This window comes from Carettochelys insculpta, chromosome 5, assembly GCF_033958435.1.
Source record: "Carettochelys insculpta isolate YL-2023 chromosome 5, ASM3395843v1, whole genome shotgun sequence".
Taxonomy (NCBI): domain Eukaryota; kingdom Metazoa; phylum Chordata; order Testudines; family Carettochelyidae; genus Carettochelys; species Carettochelys insculpta.
The window spans coordinates 551864-569717 of NC_134141.1; the positions used below are offsets into that span (position 1 = coordinate 551864).

The 17854-nt window shown below is 43.6% G+C and overlaps 1 protein-coding gene across 2 annotated transcripts in view; it reads right to left on the reverse strand.

Moving 5' to 3' along the window:
- Positions 1-17854, reverse strand: part of SMU1 (SMU1 DNA replication regulator and spliceosomal factor) — a 49139-nt gene that overhangs the window by 22581 nt on the left and 8704 nt on the right. For both annotated transcript variants that reach the window (XM_074994477.1, XM_074994478.1), the window contains exons 5-7: positions 14048-14176; positions 6149-6268; positions 3096-3212 (exon numbers count right to left, since the gene is read on the reverse strand). In XM_074994477.1, coding sequence (XP_074850578.1) covers positions 3096-3212; positions 6149-6268; positions 14048-14176 — 366 coding nt within the window. The remainder of the gene's footprint in view (positions 1-3095; positions 3213-6148; positions 6269-14047; positions 14177-17854) is intronic.

Genomic DNA, 17854 nt, shown 5'->3' on the forward strand with positions numbered 1-17854 from the left:
ATAATTTGCATACGCACATGAGAGCACCCCCAAGCCCCTTGGCAAGACCAAGCACCATCCCTTTTTTGATCTATTTGCCCCAGATCCCTAAATGGCTCTCTCAAGGATTGCACTCACAAGCTGAGCTTAGGGGAGAGGGATAGCTCTGTGATTTGAGCATTGGCCTGCTAAACCCAGGCTTGTGAGTTCAATCCTTGCAGGGCCCAATTAGGCTTCCGTGGCAAATAGATCTTTTAAAAAAAAAAAAAAAAAAAAAAAAAAAGAGTCAGGGATGGTGACAGGTCCTGCTTTGAGGGCAGCAGACTGGACTCAACAACCTCTGAAGGTCCCTTCCAGCTCTATGAGATAGGTATATCTCCTTATCCCTGATCTTTTCCAGGCATAAGGGGCTGCTGATAGAACCACATCTACACTGCTTGTTTTCCGCAGCAGGGCAATCTTGCATGAATATGTAAATTAGCTGCAATAATATGCAAGTGAGCATCTATTTGCATGTTCAAGACTGCTCATTTACATCAAGCTGCTGGCATTATGGCTCAGGTAGAACAACAGTTCCCAACCATTTTGAGGCAGGGACTCTTTTTGACAATTCAGTAAGACTTTGTGACCCAAAGTAATGCAAAATGGGGGAGTTGAGGTTCTCCCCTGGAAAAAAAGCACCCCCAGTCTTAAACCTCTGTCAGCCCTAAACCGCCTCCCATCTACCTCACACGAGCTCCACAATCTGCCACTGCTGTTCCTTCACTGAGCTGCCGCCTCCTCTGCACAGTTCGCCCAAACCCTCCTACTCCCTTCCCCCACCTGCAGCACAGGCAGTTCCCTTCCCTGCCTGCTGAAATGGTGCTCAGTTTAATTGGTTTAACAGCCAGACCCCTCCTGTTGGCCATTAAATTGAGTTCCCTGTCAGTGAGGCAGGACAGGGACTAGGAGCTGGATGAGTGAGCGGCAGCACTGGCGGGAGCCACAAATTACTCTTTAAGAGCCATGTGTGGCTTGGAGCCACCCAGCCGGTGACCCTCTAATGGCAACCAATGTTTGTGTCCCAGTCCATAGGTTGGGAAATCTCTGGTGTAGACACAGCCTAAGACCCTTTCCAACCCTTCCTCCTCCAGAAAGGAACAACAGCCCACTGCTTTGGACTGCCACCACTACTTTGCCCTGGAACTACACTTTCTTTTTCCTTAAGAGGTTAAATATCACTTAAAACCTCATTTGTGTTAAAAATGATTAACAAATGAGTTCTGTTTTCTCCCACTTATCCTCCTTACATTTCGGACTATTCACCTTAGACAATGTTTTTTGGGGGAATTTTTGAGGCCTTTATTATATATAGGCTTTCAGGCTAGATGATCAGACTGGTCCCTTCTGGCCTGATCATCTATGAACCCAAGAAGCCAAGAGCACATGTTAGAAAAACGCTTACTTACACCTGAGACAATGAAAGCAGCCTAATTTAATTGTGTGTGTTACCTTCAAGTACTCATGCATAAACAGTATACACTGCGATGGAAGGATTACAAACACTGCAAGGCACATAACCATCTACTTTTGCTGCCATTTAACAAAGTTATGAAAACATTCTCTTTACATTGTAATTTTTCTAATTTAACATACAACCTAAATGTTGGATCCCCACTGCTTATGATGCTCTAAGCTCTTTTGCCATTTACAGGTGAGGTGAGGGATGGAGACCAGGCAGCCCCACCACTGTACCAGGGCATCCCCACTCTAGGAGGGTCCAGAGGTGGGCCACTGAGAACCTTCAGCTCATTGCCTTTGCCTGGCACCAGGTGGAGATGCCGGAGTGGTGCCTCTGCCTGGAAGAGGCCAAGGCAACCTGGCAGCACGCAGCCTGAGGGATGTTGCCAACTTCCAGACAACTATCACGACCCTCTTCTCGACCAGGAGGGTGTGCCACATCCGGGTCCTAATGCTGCTACACAGGGGCTAGCCACTGGCAGAGCTCTGGGAAGGTCTGCTGCCTCATTCGGAAATTCTGAAGCCACCTGTCATCATCCCATTCCCCCCATCACCAGGTGCTCCCACCACTCTGAGCTAGTAGGGTAGCTCCAGTTGGCAGAGAATCTGGGTGAGGAGGGGTGCTGGAGGAGTCAAAAGTTCAGGGGATCCATAGCCATGCTGGAGGAGGGTGGGGGCAGCAGCCCCCAACAGGAGGTGAAGGTTGACTGCCACAGCTGTGGACAGTAGGGCGACCATGCTGCTGGGAACAGCCAGAAGCATCTCCAGCTGCTGCTCCACGTTTTGCCCTGTGAGCATTGGCATCTGCTGGCCTCGTGGCAGCTCTGTAGGCCTTGTGCTGTGCAGGCTGAGGGCGTTGGGGAGGGGCCCTTTAAGGGAGTGGCTGTCTGCAGCCCCAGAAGGGCTTGTCTGCCACGTGACCCTGTCCATGACATTTCCTGGCCCTCTCTTTTGAAAGAGCGCTTGGGACCATGTAGACACTTTTTCGAAAGAATGGATTGCAGGTGCTAGCCTCTGCTCCTGTGTGGATGCTATATTTTGAAAGATCATCTTTTGATTCACCATTTTCGAAAGGGGGCCTTTCAAAATCATGCTCTAGTGTAGACGTAGCTATTGAGACACTACACTTGTTCGTGTCTGAGGCTACCATACAGAATGCAGTCCACATATGAAATGCCTTGGGCCAGTCTAAGGACATTCATTACTGAACATGCATATCCACCTCCTATTCCAAAGGATATGCTTTGAAAAAAATTTCCCATACTAGCAAGAGGAAATAAACCGTTACAGCTTCTATAAATATATATTTAGCAGCCTCTTATAACAAAGATCGCAGGGTGTGAAACCCATAATCTCTTAAGCATAAAATAAATTCCTCTCTCAATACAGGTACAATATTCTAATCCAAAAGTTTGTTAAAGTGCCTTTGTAGGTCAACTTCGAGAGGAGAGAGGATTAAATTATATCAAGACATTTGTTTCCAGTGCCTGGGAAAATTCACAGGACATGAGCATCAGACCCTCCTCCATTTCCAACTCCTCAAATTTAAAAAGATGCAATGCATACATTAGACTTAGCCTTATCTTTCTGCACTTTTCATGCCCGAGAATTCATACCTTGATCTTCCCATCTTGTGCTCCAGTTGCTAACATTTCTGTATCTCTACTGAAACACATGCATAGAACTGCATCATCCATCATCATAAAGTTATCTTGCGCTTGGTACTTCAGATCCTAAATGAAATAGCAGGAAGATACATCAGTCACAGCAGGTGAGTATAAAACAGAACTAAAACTGAACACCCCTGGCTAATTAGCATCAATTCATGAAATAATTCAGCTCTGAACTGGAAGTGGTCTATTATGTTAATGAACGTGGAACATGCCACATTCCATCTGGCATCTGCAATTTGAACAAACCTGTGCCACATATGTGGGGAACAGAGAATACGATGTGATCCCATAACAGCTAAAATACAATTATGGAGGGAAAGAAGACCCAACTGATCAGTCCAACTGATGTTTTACACCTAAATTCAAAACTATGGTTGAACCAATCAAAATCATATCTATACCCATATTTGTTGAACCAGTAATATCAAGTCAACCAAGATTTGGTTTTGAAGTTATGAGGTTGCTTCCTAACTTTTTGATTAGCCATAGCCAAATTAAATCTACACCTAAAGTCTCTGTCACCACAAAATAGAAACATTTAGTTCACATGCAGAACAAAAATTAAATATAGCAAATAGTCATGGTAAACATATTAATACTAGATGATGGCATTAAACAAATACAGTTAGGGAATGCCCAGTTGTTGCATTTATCTTTAAAATATTGTTACGTATGTTAAGGTTAATAGTTACATCACGGGTTATAATGCATTATAAATGTACATACAATGTATTAGAGATGTTAAAGTTTAACCAGTAAGCCTCACCCTGAAACTGATCTCATTTAGCACATACAGTTAACCGATAAGGCGTGGACCAGCTACCCTCACAGCTGATTTAGCCCCACAGGCGTCTTCCACCTGGGTGGTGTTTAAACAGTTAACCAATTAAAACAGGGTTTTATGTCCCTACAATTTGTATTAAAAACCAGCAAAAAAAAAAAAAAAGACAGAAAAGACCCCCAAATATTGGAATGTGACTCCATCATGTAAAATAAGTGACACCCTTGGAAATACTGTATTTCCAAAAGCATTGGAGGGGAAAGTATTGAGGTCTAAACACACACACCTAGGCCCTACAGTGAAAAAAGCTCTTCTAAATGTATTTTGCAAAATTACTTGACAAGACTTTTGATGATTTTCCAATGTGGTGCTAAACTTTGAGCAAAAAGTTCAAGTTTGAAAAAGAAAAATATTCTGATAGGATAGCCATGGAAAAACAAACAAACAACACGCCCTACTACTCAAATAACCAAAAAAACAAAACAAAACATTATGCTAATAACTAATTTACGGTGATACTAGTTTTGTGAACTATGACATCCAAAGACGAAAACTTAAAATGGCAAAAAAGGCTAGTTGTATTCATTATAAATTAATATTAAACTATGTATAATAATGAATTTCTTTTGGACAGTTCACAATAATACTCATGCTAATGCTTTGGCATAATCTGTGCTTGATATGATTGTTGTCTTCCACTCTCTCTCTTATACAGACTTGATTAAGTGCGGCTTAGAGTGGACAAGGTAAAGGTGACATTCTATTCATGAAACATATCATATGGGAAGGTGTAAGGAAAAGAAAGTTAATCATAAAATATATAAAACATATGGCTAGAAGTCCCTATACAGGGAAAACAGGAATAAGGTGACATAAAAACATGAAACAATAGTGTACAGCAAATGTTATGTAAATTGAAGCCTGAACATGCATAATTTATGGATTATTTAAGCAGTGGAAAATTTATCCAGCATTGCTCCAGTCCTTCAGGGCTGGCTATATGGGGGGTGCAGAAGTCAGTGTTGGGGATGAGAAGGAACTCAGGACAGGGGCTGGAGGTGCAGGAGTCAGAGCAGGTGGTTGGGTGGGATAGGGGGAGTTCAAGAGGCTGCACTGCCTGAGCTCTGGCTGCTCCCCTGGATGGTAGGGGCCAAACTGCCCAGCAATCTGCTTCCTGAGCAGGCCCAGGACACTGTCAGGCAGCAGAGACCATGCTTGCTTGCTGCCCTCCTGTGGGCATTCTGGAGTATAACTCTCCTTGTTCTCAGAGCCCTGCCTTTCTGTCTGATGAGAATCACATTCCTTCCACACACATCCCATTGATCTGGCACTATCAAACCCTTACCTTCCTTTCAGTTACGATAAGAGGAAGCTGTATACTAGATTTGGTGGTCCTAGCTATTACCATTTTGGAGGAGTTCTTGAACAAACAGACTTATGGACAAAACAGACAGATGCACAAACTCTCCCAAATATACAGTAGATCACTTTAATAGTGATTGAAACAAAGCTAATGAATATACATTATGGGAAGGTACAAAAATAAAACCCCCAAAAAACAAATGAACAAAGATCCAAGTCTAAAAGATGAGAAGCAAAGCAAAGCTTCCTGGTACCCCAGAACTCGATAAGATAGAACAGATAGGGGTCCAAGTTATCAGATATATATGACCAGAATCTGCAAGTGACACTAGTTCTGTTTAAAATTCAAAAACAAAAGGCAAGAATTAGGTGGACTCATGCCTAAGTTTCCCATCTTACATGCTCAACTCTGTTCAATTAATGACACCAGTGTGCAGGGCTGATCTCTCTGGTGACTCAACCTCCAGAACATTCAACTACAACCAGTCTGCTGACTACAAGAAACGTGACAGTGGTTTAGCAACAGTTATTTCTCTCTCTCTCTTTTAAAGTCACTTTATATAGTCCCCTTTACCACAGTATTCAAGCATCTCACAAATATTCTTATCCTCAAAAACACCTGTGAAATAGGCAGTGCTACTATTCTCATTTTGCTAATGGGGAACTAAAGCAAAGAAAGACCAAGTGATCATGAGTTTGCACCTCCTTGGCCAGCACAATGGACTAGCTGTCTTCTACAAACTCATTTTAGTTAGATTCATTTGGATTTGAAACATGGTTTCACACTTGAAAAATGCACTCTCTAACCACCTATCAATCCACTTCCCATTCAAATGAACCCAGAACTAATTACCTTTCTGATCTTTCCAGTAGTGAAATTCCACACTTCAATGAATCCATCCACAGAGCCGGTTACCAGATATTGACCATCTGGAGAAAACCTAGCACATTCCACATGTGACTTCTGCCCAAACTGTTTTCAAATGAAATTAAAAAGAAAAAAAAGAAAAGGATTTTAGATGAGCTCAATTACATTTTAAGTCAAGTTAACTCACTGGTGCCTTCATGATGGATTTCATGGCTAAAGGTTAATTTATTCTATTTTAGTGATGGAAAACAGCTGCCAGTCCCACTGACTGTCTACTAAAAAGCCCTTCTTTTTGATAAATAATTTTTTGTGTTGCTGCTTTATTTCTACTCCAGCAAGTCTATGCTTTCAAAACTAGTTAGTTTTCACTAATTTTTACAATCATGGACTGTCAGTGGAGACTTCTACAATGTCATTTTAGCAAACATAAGAAATCTTAATTAATACAGTAAACTCTTTTGTTTAACTGCTCTTTGATCAACTCCAATAACCAGCCCAACTTACAGCTGAGCAGCTCTGGTCAGTGGACAGGATGCAAGAGCACGGAGACAGCAGAGGAGCCTGCAGGCTACACTCAGGCTCAGCAGAGACAGGGAAATGTTCTAAGGCGACTGCCCATTAAGAGACAATTAATGTTAATTACAATGTAGCAGAGAAGTAGCCCTGTTAGTCTGTAGCTTCCAGAACAACAAAAAATCTTGTGGCACCTTATGGACTAACGATATTTTGGGGCATAAGATTTCGTGGGCAAAGACCCGCTTCATCAGATGCTTGAGTCTGGGGGAGCTGTTTTCAGAGGGATATTTAAAGAGTGGGGTCCCAGTAAGAGGGAGGGCCAGAGCTGACAAAGTCTATTCAGCAAGGTAGAAATGGCCCAGTATCAACAGTACTAGTAGTAGGCATCCTTCAGTCCGCATAGACTATGGATCGCGCTCTCTATAGTTTCAATTGAGGACTTCATTTACAGCGTCTACTGTGACTATGAAGACCCACACGAGAGTGACAGTCCTTGCTGCATCTCTTGCAGATGTGGTGGGTGTCTGGTAAGTCCTTAGTGTGCTTTCTGTGCGCTCGCTTCTCCTCTGCTAGCTGTCTGATCCTCATCTTGCCCTTCTGAAGGCCCTTGTGTAACCACTGCCTCCATCTGCTGTGGTCATCTGCTAATTCTTCCCAGTTGTCCAGCTCGATGTCTACGTCTCTGAGGTCTCTCTTGCAGACATCTTTGTAGCGCAACTGGGGGCATCCGGGAGGTCTTTTGCCAGAGGCTAGCTCACCATACAGGATGTCTTTTGGAATCCTTCCATCATTCATCCTGTGGATGTGGCAAAGCCAGCGGAGCCGATGCTGCCTGAGGAGGGTGTGCATGGTTGGGATTCCAGCTTGCTCGAGGACGGCAGTGTTGGTCACTCTGTCCTTCCATGATAGTCCAAGCATGCGCCTGAGGCAGCGCAAGTGGAAGACGTTCAGCCTCTTTTCCTGGCGGGCATACAGGGTCCAAGTCTCGCTGCCATAAAGGAGGGTGCTGAGGATGCAGGCTCTGTAGACTTGCATTTTGGTGCGAGTGTACAGCTTGTTGTTATTCCACACTCTCTTGCTGAGTCTGGACAGAGTAGTGGCCACTTTTCCAATCCTCCTATTTAGCTCAGTGTCCAACGACAGGGTGTCAGTGATGGTGGACCTGAGGTAAACAAACTCGTGGATGACCTCTAACGTATAAGTTGTCAATGCTGATTGATGGGGATTCAGCAACATCCTGACCGAGTACGTTTGTCTTCTTTAGGCTGATGGTAAGCCCAAAGTCCTTGCACGCTTTGGAGGACTGATCCAGCAGTTTTTGAAGCTGGTCTTCTGTGTGAGACACTACAGCAGCATCGTCTGCGAACAGCATGGCTCTGATGAGGACTTCCCGCACCTTAGATTTAGCTTTCAGCCTTGCAAGATTAAACAGTTTCCCATCAGATCTTGTGTGCAGCAAGATGCCCTCTGTTGAAGATCCAAAGGCATGCTTCAGGAGGAGTGCGAAGAAGATCCCGAACAATGTCGGAGCAAGCACGCATCCTTGTTTGACGCTGCTCCTGATTCTGAAAGCATCCGATAATGCGCCATCTTATTGGACGGTTCCGCTCATGTCTTCGTGGAAAGACTGGATCATCCTGAGTAACCATGGAGGACAGCCTATCTTGTGGAGCACTTTGAACAGACCATCTCTCTGACCAAGTCAAAGGCCTTGGTCAGGTCGATGAAAGCTATGTAGAGTGGCTTCCTCTGCTCCCAGCACTTCTCCTGAAGCTGCCTTAGAGAGAAGACCATGTCAACGGTAGACCTCTCTGCATAGAATCCGCACTGCGATTCGGGGTACACCCTCTCAGCAATCTTCTGGAGTCTGCCGAGGATGACGTAAGCGAACAGTTTACCAGTGACGCTTAGGAGGGAGATTCCACGGTAGTTGTTGCAGTTGTTTCTGTCTCCTTTGTTCTTATACGTTACAATGTTAGCGTCGCGCATATCCTGTGGAACCTCACCCTCTTTCCAGCACAGGCACAGTAGCTCATGTAGTGGTTCCAGGAGTGTGTCCGCGGCACAGTTGATTACCTCTGGTGGTATACCATCCTGGCCAGGGCCCTTTCCTGCTGCAATGTTGTCGATGGCTCTCTTCAGTTCATCCACAGTCGGTTCCTGATCCAGTTCGTCCATTACTGGTAGGAGCACAACGGCATCGAGGGCTGCGTCAACCACAACGTTCTCGCGTGAGTACAGTTCGGAGTAGTGCTCAACCCAGCGCTCCATCTGTTTGGCTTTGTCAGCGATGACTTCACCAGATTTGGATTTCAGAGGTGCCATCCTGTTCTGGGTGGGTCCTAATGCCTTCTTCATACCCTCGTACATTCCTCTGAGATTACCAAAGTCAGCACAGGTCTGGATGCCGCTGCATAGCTGGAGCCAGTGGTTGTTGGCACAGCGCCTGGCTGTCTGCTGTACCGTTCTTCTGGCCGCTCTAAGTGCTTGCTGGGTACTCTGGCTCGGTGAGCGTTTGTATTCCAGGAGTGCAGCGTGCTTCTTTTCAATGACTGGAATCATCTCATCGGAGTTAGCTTCGAACCAGTCGTTCGTGTTGCTAGCTCTTCTTCCAAACACCGACAAGGCCGTGTTGTAAACTGTATCCCTCAGCTGTTGCCATTTGGATGTCACATTGGTGCCTCCAGGGCTGCTGCGCAGATTTTCCTGGAGGGTCTCTCTGAACTTTTCAGCTTTCTCCGAGTTTGCCGTCTTTCTGGCGTCAATGCGGGGCCTTCCAGCAGGTTTAGAGCGGTACAGCTTCTTGGGTCTCAGCTTGAGCTTGGAGCAAACTAGCGAGTGATCTGTATCACAGTCAGCACTATAATAGCTGCATGTCAGAAGGACGTTTTTGAGGTTATTACACCTAGTGATGACCACGTCTAGTTGATGCCAGTGTTCTGAGCGTGGGTGTCTCCACAACACTCTGTGCTGTGGCTTCGTTTGGAAGAATGTGTTTGTGATGCACAGATTGTAGTACGTGCACAGTTCAAGGAGACGCTGTCCACTGTCATTCATTTTTCCCACACCGAAGTGTCCTAAGCAGGAAGGCCATGAGGCCCAATCAGCTCCAACTCTTGCATTGAAGTCACCCAAGATGTACAGTTGTTCACGAGCAGGTATTTGCGCTACAGCAGCACTAAGCACATCATAGAACTTGTCTTTTACTTCTGGTGTGGCGTACACGGTTGGAGCATAAGCGCTGATCAGGTGGACGGGACCAGCGCAAGTTTGAAGCGTGATCCGAAGAAGTCTTTCTGATCCGCCCATGACTAATTCCACCATTTGTAGAAGGGTGTTTCTGACAGCAAAGCCAACACCATGCTGTCTGGGTTCTTCTTGGGCTTTACCCTGCCAGAAAAAGGTGTAGTCCTTTTGCTTCAGAGATCCCGAATCTGCGAGTCGCGTCTCTTGCAGTGCAGCGATACCAACTCGGAGCCTCTTCAGTTCCTCGTTGATGAACGTCAGCATCTAATGGGGAGAGATTAACACTCAGAGCAGAGAAAGCTGTCTTACTTAACTGTGAGCCACTCCCAGTCTCTGTTTAATCCATGGTTAATGGAGTCAAATTTGCAAATAAATTGCAGCTCAGATTTCTCTCTCCATTTGATTTTTGAAATTTTTTTGTTTCAGGACTGCCACGCTTAAATCTGCCACTGAGTGTCCAGGGAGATTGAAATGTTCTCCCACAGGCTTCTGTACATTACCGTTCCTGATGTCTGATTTACATCCATTTACTCTTTTACAGAGAGACTGTCCAGTTTGGCCAATGTAAATTGCAATGGGGCAACTCTGGCATATATTATATTAGTAGATGTGCAGGTAAAGGAGCCCCTGATGGTATAGGTGATGTTAGGTCCTGTGATGATGTCACTGGTGTAGATATGAGAGCAGAGTTGGCAGCGAGGACTGCTGCAGGTCTGGCACCTGCACATCTACTAATATAATATATGCCATCATGTGCCAGCAATGCCCCACTGTAATTTACATTGTCCAGTTTGGCCAATCTCTCCGTAAAATAATAAATGGACGTAAATCAGACATCAAGAACGATAATGCACAGAAGCTTATGGGAGAACATTTCAATCTCCCTGGACACTCAGTGGCAGATTTAAGGGTGGCAGTCCTGAAACAAAAACGTTTCAAAAGTCAAATGGAGAGAGAAATCTCTGAGTTGCAATTTATTTGCGAGTTTGACTCCATTAACCATGGATTAAACAGAGTGGGAGTGGCTTGCAGTTTACAAAGACAGCTTCTCTGCTCTGGGTGTTAACATCTCCCCATTAGACACTGACAAAGGCTCATGTCCCCCTGTCTGATCTGCTTGTTCTTCCCTCCTTTGATAAGTACTGTTGATACTGGGCCATTACCACCTTGCTGAATAGACCTTGTCAGCTCTGGCCCTCCCTTTTACTGGGACCCCACTCTTTCAACACCCCTCTGAAACCACTCCCCAACTCAAGCATCTAATGAAGCGGGTCTTTGCCTATGAAAGCTTATGCTACAAAATATGTGTTAGTCTGTAAGGTGTCACAATACTTCTTGTTGTTCTTGGAATTACAATGTAGATATTTCTTCAAAAAGATCTAGACAGAGGATATGCCAAGCAGCCAGTAGGCAGTTACTTTTAACAAATGCCATTAACACTCTTCTAAACTACCCAATCTCCCACTTTTGGATCATAACAGAGAGGTAACCCATTTCATCTGTTCCACAAAAGCTCATCACCTAATAAATCATTTTGTTAGTCTTTAAAGTGACACATGACTGCTGTTTTGTGTCCCCCTTTTGGGACACATTGGCTATGTCTACCCTAGCACCCCCCTTTCGAAAGGGGGATGTTACACTTCAGGATATGCTAACGAGGCACTGCAACAAACATGCAGCACCTCATTAGCATACTGGCAGCTGCGGCTTTGAAAGTGCCGCTTTTGATCGCACGCGGCTCATCTACCTAGGGTCCTTTTCGAAAGACCCTGCACACTTTGAAATCCCCTTATTCCGATAACTAAATATAAATAAGGGGACTTTGAAAAGCACCCCATGCAGAGGAGCTGCACATTTGATTGAAAGCAGCACTTGCAAAGTGCCATGGCCGCCATTATGCTAATGAGACACTGCATATTCATTGCAGCACCTATTAGCATATCCCAAAGGGTCTCATTAACATCCCCCTTTCGAAAGGCGGGGTACTAGTGTAGACATAGCCATATTGTCTGAGTGCAACCAGCAGGCTCTCTGTTCTCCCACCCAGCATGAGCCACTCACGCTGTCCAGAGCTGCTCAGCTGAGGCAGTGTCCTGATGGCAGTGGGTATCAATCTTCTACTGTATGTGGATACTTGTGGAAAAGGACTGAGAACAATATTCTGCATAGATTTTTATTTGTTTCTTAATATCTAATCTTGTTTTTCTTTAGTGTTATGCACTGTTAGGTACCCCTCTCTATTATTCAGAATATTTGATTATCCGGCAATTTCCCGGTCCCATGGATGCCAGATATCAAAGATTTTACTGTAAAGCAGAAAAAAATTGTTTTGTTAGAAATGTTATTTCCTGAATAAAAAAATTCAGACTGAAAAATCTTCACTTACACCATCTGCATATTAGAAAAAATGGGATAAGAGAAGTAAGAATGAGCAAGTTTTTTCCCTTCACTAAAATGTAACAATTCTTTTCATTTCAAAATGTCATAACACAAAATTTGAAATAAAACTATTTTTTCAAAATGATATCCATGTTGAAAAATCTGATGCCTTCCAATACAGGTAGTACCTCCCTGGTTCAGCACTCCAAGGACCTGAGTGGTTCCAAACCAGAGAATCTGCCAGATCAAGGTGGTCATTGCCAGCCCTTCTGCTGACACAGGCTGGAGGGCTCCACGGCCACCCTGCTTCTTTCCCTGAACTCCAGTCTCCACTTGGTCAATGCTGTCCCATTTGTTACCGTGGGCTGCCGAGTGGGATGGGATGTTCAGAAGAAGAGGCAAGATGGCTGCAGAGCCATGCAGTCAGGTCTAGGAGCGCATCCCTGCAGGATTCCATAGCCACTCTGCCTCTTCCACTAAGTGTCCCTCCTCCTTCCCAAGTTTCAGCATCACAGATCGGCTTTTTGTGGTGCTCCAAAAGCTCTGGGCAGGCAGGGAAAGAGATGCTGAAGCTGGGGCCCAACTATTCCCAGGAAGCACCCACAGAAATGCAGAACCACAGGAGCTGTCAGACTACAGAAGTCTGGATTAAAGGGTCTGACCTTTCTGCTGCTTGTTTTGAGGGTCTGACCCTGTAATTAAAAGTAAGTGAATTTAGTGCTGGTGGGAAAGATACCAACTCAAGTGAGCAGTAGAGCCAGTCTCCAAGCAACCTTGCCAGGAAAGCTTGCCTGTAGTAGGTTGCCTGATTGCCTAAGCCACCTGATTAGTTGGACCTGGAAGTGCCAGCAGACGGCTCTTAAGCACAGCAGCAATAGCAGTTAAACAGCTGCTCAAATAATTTGTCAGAACTGAAATAGCTCCTGCATCTGCTTGTTCTGAATCCTGCTTCTGCCTTGCCTCACTTCATGTAATCGGATTCAGATCCCCAGTTCAGATTTCTAATCACTGGCTCTCAACTCTGGCCCTGACATTGGGTTCTGATATGCAGCCATCAATTCATGCTCCAACCACTAGACCTGACTGCCCATGACCAAGTCATTGATATAGGGACCCCTGTAAATCATTTTTGCTCTTAGTTACCAGAGCAGGCAGCTTGCAGAGTTACATGCAAGAAATGGAACTACAGGGCTTATGGAATTCACTTATAAACACTGCAAACTCCACAACAGAAAAGCTCTCTGTTGCAAGTCAATCTTTGCAGGAACACAGAAATTTTAGAGCAGAATCCATTTCTGTATTGAATTCTGTATGTACATTGTTGTTGAAAGCTACGTAAATATTAGTTGCAACAGTATTAAAAACTTAGCACTGCGCAAAGTACCAATGTTCCCATGATTAAACGGAAGTTACTAACGCGTGCACAATACCATCATCCCTTTTTTCCTGAAGATAACGAGAGTTTCAATCAATCACAATTCAAAAGCATTTTAAATTCACAATTGAAAACCAGCTGAAATTTCATTAGCATTCCCCCCCACCTTAACTGGAGTTTTTAATAAAACCTTCCAATGATGTTCTTCTGGGCAAAAACCAGGTATGGGAAAAATGTAAGTAAAAAGGATAAATGTTCAAAAAGCTTTGAGCATGAGAAGCTAGAGAATTAAAATTAAAGCCTTGGCTTAACATATCTATAGCAAGTACTACCAAACATTACACCAAAACAAGTTAATAGAATTCTACCTTAATATGTCTGCTCAGCTGTGTTGGGAACTTTTCTTCTTCTACATCTTTCACAGCTGCTTTACCTCTAAACAAATCAATTGTCATCCCTGGAGGAAGCAGTCCCTGATGCTGTTGCCATTTCAGTGCCTTATGAGAAGCCATAACACACAATTAGAGATACTTATCATGAAGTAAATTCAGTCATTGTAATCCTCGCTGCAGGGGCTGTCCGTGTTCCACTCAATTCCTTAGTAAAGCTTTTCTCATAAACCTTCATTAAACTTTGCACTCCTACTTTTGAACTGAGTGGCCAAAGAGGCTTTTTTCAAGTGTTACTCAAAGTGCTGTTGTTGCCAGAACCCCATTTCCTGTCACGTGAAGGAGTATATAACACTTCCTTATTTACTTTCTCCATGCCAATCAAGCTTTTATAGCACAACTTATTTTAGTCAATTATTTCCAAGATAAAAATCCAAGTATTTTTAACCTCTTTTCATACAAAAACTGTCCCATGCCCCTAACCATTTTTGTTGCCCTTCTGAATAGTGACAGAGAGATAGTCATGTTAGTCTGTATTCTATCAAAACAAAAAAGCAGTCATGTAGCGCTTTAAAGAGTAACAATTAATTTATTAGGAGATGAGCTTTCATGAGACAGATCCACTTCTTCAGATCATAGCCTTAACAGAACAGACTCAATATATAAAGCACAGGTCCAAAAATTGTTATCATGGTTGACAAATCAGAGGAGTAGAGGGAAGGCAAGGTGTTGGGGGCGGGATGTGTGCATTCTCCTGTTCCTCAACTAACATCATATATGCCATCATATGACAACAATGCCCACACACCATGTATATAGGACAGACTGCAAACACTCTTTGACAAAAATGAATGGGCATAGGATATCAAAAAACTCCAAATACACAAACCTGTCAGCCAGTACTTTAACAGAGTGGGCCATTCTGTTAACGATCTGGAAGTTTGTGTTCTACCGAAACAGGACTTTAAAAGCCATCTACAGCGGGAATGATCAGAACTAACATTCATATTCAAATTCAACACATTAACACATGGTTTGAACTGGGACAGCAATTACCTGACCCATTATAAGGACTCTTACAAACTCTGTTTTATCTAACTCTCAACTTCCCCACTCCACACACCACCCACTGCCATCCCTTTGCTCTTCTGATTTGCCAATCTTGGTAACAATTTTTCTGATTTGTCAACCTTGATAATTTCTGGACCTCTGTGCTTTATATATTGAGTCTGTTCTGGTCTGGCTATGGTCTGAAGAAGTGGGTCTGTCCCATGAAAGCTCATCTAATAAATTACTTTGCTAGTTTTTAAAGCGCTACTTGACTGCTTTTTGTTTTGATAGTGTATAGACTAGCACAGCTCCCTCTCTGTTTCTATTCATCTCCTAATAAATTATTGTTAGTCTTTAAAGAGCCACATGACTGCTTTTTTGTTCTGTTGCCCTTCTGTGTACCTTTTCCATTTCCAGTATATCTTTGCTGAGATGGGATAATCAGATCTGCTTGTATTAAATATGTGCGTACCACAGATATACAGAAGCACTGTATATTATCTATTCCTTTCCTAATGTCTAACATCATTATTTTCTTTGACTATGTGCACACTGAACCGATGTTTTCAAAGAACTATTTACAACTCCAAGATCTTTACTTTCTGTAATGTAAAGTTTAAGCAATGAAAATATCTACAGTAGAACATTATTAGTATAGTCACAAGGAAGTCCCTTATGAACTTTGAAAAGGAAAAATCAATTTACAAAGCAGGAACAAAACCCCATGAAATACAATTTGACCAGTTTATTTTGGCTTTATTTGTAATCATGGATTGGTACCAGTAAGTATTCTGCAACACAGTTTGAAAAACTACAAACCTGCCATAATTTTAAGACTATGACCTCTCATTACAGCTAATTAAATCTTTGCTGTGAAAAGGGACAAGGCTTACTTGTATGTGCTATTTATAAAGAGAGAGATTAATGAGGATCTGCTATGGCAAAGCTTAGAAACATGCCACTCTAATTTCACTTATACACAGTAAATTTGTAGGAATCATAAAGTACTGGAACTGGAAAGCACCTCAAGTCCAGCACCCTCACTCACAGCAGGACCAAGTGCCATCTAGATCATCCCTGGCAGATACTTATCCAACCTGCTCTTAAATATTGCTAATGATAAAGAATTGTCTACCTCTTAAGGCTACTGTTTAACCACCCTGATAAGAAGTTTCTCCTAATGTCCAGCCTGAACTTGCCTTGCTGCAGTTTAAGCCCTTTGCTTCTTGTCCTATCCTCAGAGGTCAAGGAGAATAATTTTTCATACTTAAAAGCTGCTGTCATGGCCCTTCTAAGGCTGCATCTATGCTACAAGATAAATTTGAATGTATTAACATCAAGTTTGTAATTCTGGAATTTATAAGTTCAAATTTGACCATCCTCACCTCCCCACATGCTCCTCACAAGTCGACTTATTGCTGCCACACTGAATTGGCAAACATCAACTGTTGCAGTGGTGCATTGTGGGAATCATCTCACCGTTCCCTCATTCCCATAGAATTCTAAGTGTGCTCGCTGGTCTTTGAGATCATCCTCTCACATTGCATTTTCCTCATTCCCCTCCCATGGTAAGTAAATGTCCATTTTTCCCGTCAGAAGGAAGGAAAAGTAGGGCATCCACAGAGATAGCAAAAAAAAGTTAACAGAAATGTCTTTCTTCTGTCGCTGAATTCTCAACTCGCCATCCACTGAGTTTCTCCCCTTCAGTGACTGCATGCGATCAATGAAAATAATACAGGGACCCTCACTATATTCTTTAAGAAAGAAGAAAGAGGACAGAAAAGCCTAGGAAAAAAATTTTGATGTCCTTCTTCACTACACAGACATTGCCAACACGGGTAATACGTCAGTGAAATATCATACACTGAACTTATAACAAAAACAGGAATCTCAACTGGCCTTCCCCTGTGTTTTTGCAGGGGTGTCAAAGCACGAAGACAGGAAATGTTAGGAAAAAGAGTTTATAACAGAAATATCAAACCATCAGGTGTCTGGCAAGGGACAGCAAGCTCCTGAAAATATTTTTGGTGGGCGGGGATGCTGTGGTCTGCAGCTGCAGAGTCAGTTGCAATGTTGAAGTAGCTGATCATTAACTGTCTAACTCATGCTCCTGTCCTAGTGTTTGCTGACCCAAACAAACCATTTATCTTACATACTGATGCCAGTTTGGAAGGCTTAGGATGTTCACACCTCCACATTAGCAACTGACAATGGGACACATCCCACCATCCCAAGTGAACTGACTTGATTTCTCCTCTCTTGATGTTCACAACTCCACATAAACTGTCAATAATGGGTCACATTCACCCTGACCGAATAAACCTTGCCAGTGCTGGCCCACCCCTTTACTGAGACTCCCTTTAAATCCTCCTCTGAAACCTCCCCGACTCATGCATCTGATGAAGCAGGTCTTTGCCCACAAAAGCTTATGCTCCAAAATATCTCTTAGTCTATAAGGTGCCACAGGACTTCTTGTTGGTTTTGAAGTAGCTGAAGCAGTCCCCCAGACTCTCTTAGCTGTCAGGGAAGACTTCACTTCAGCAGCAGCAAGCCCCTGAGTATCTTAGCTGCCAATAGACACTTCCCTCCGCCCGGTGGCTGCAACCACTGTTGGTCTCTTGCTAGGGGCATGAGGGGGTTCAGTGGGGGGGCCAGTTGAAGTAGTCCCCCCCAATTATCTTAGCTGCCGGTGGAGACTTCCCTTCAGTGGCAGCAAGTCCCGGGTATCTTAGTCAC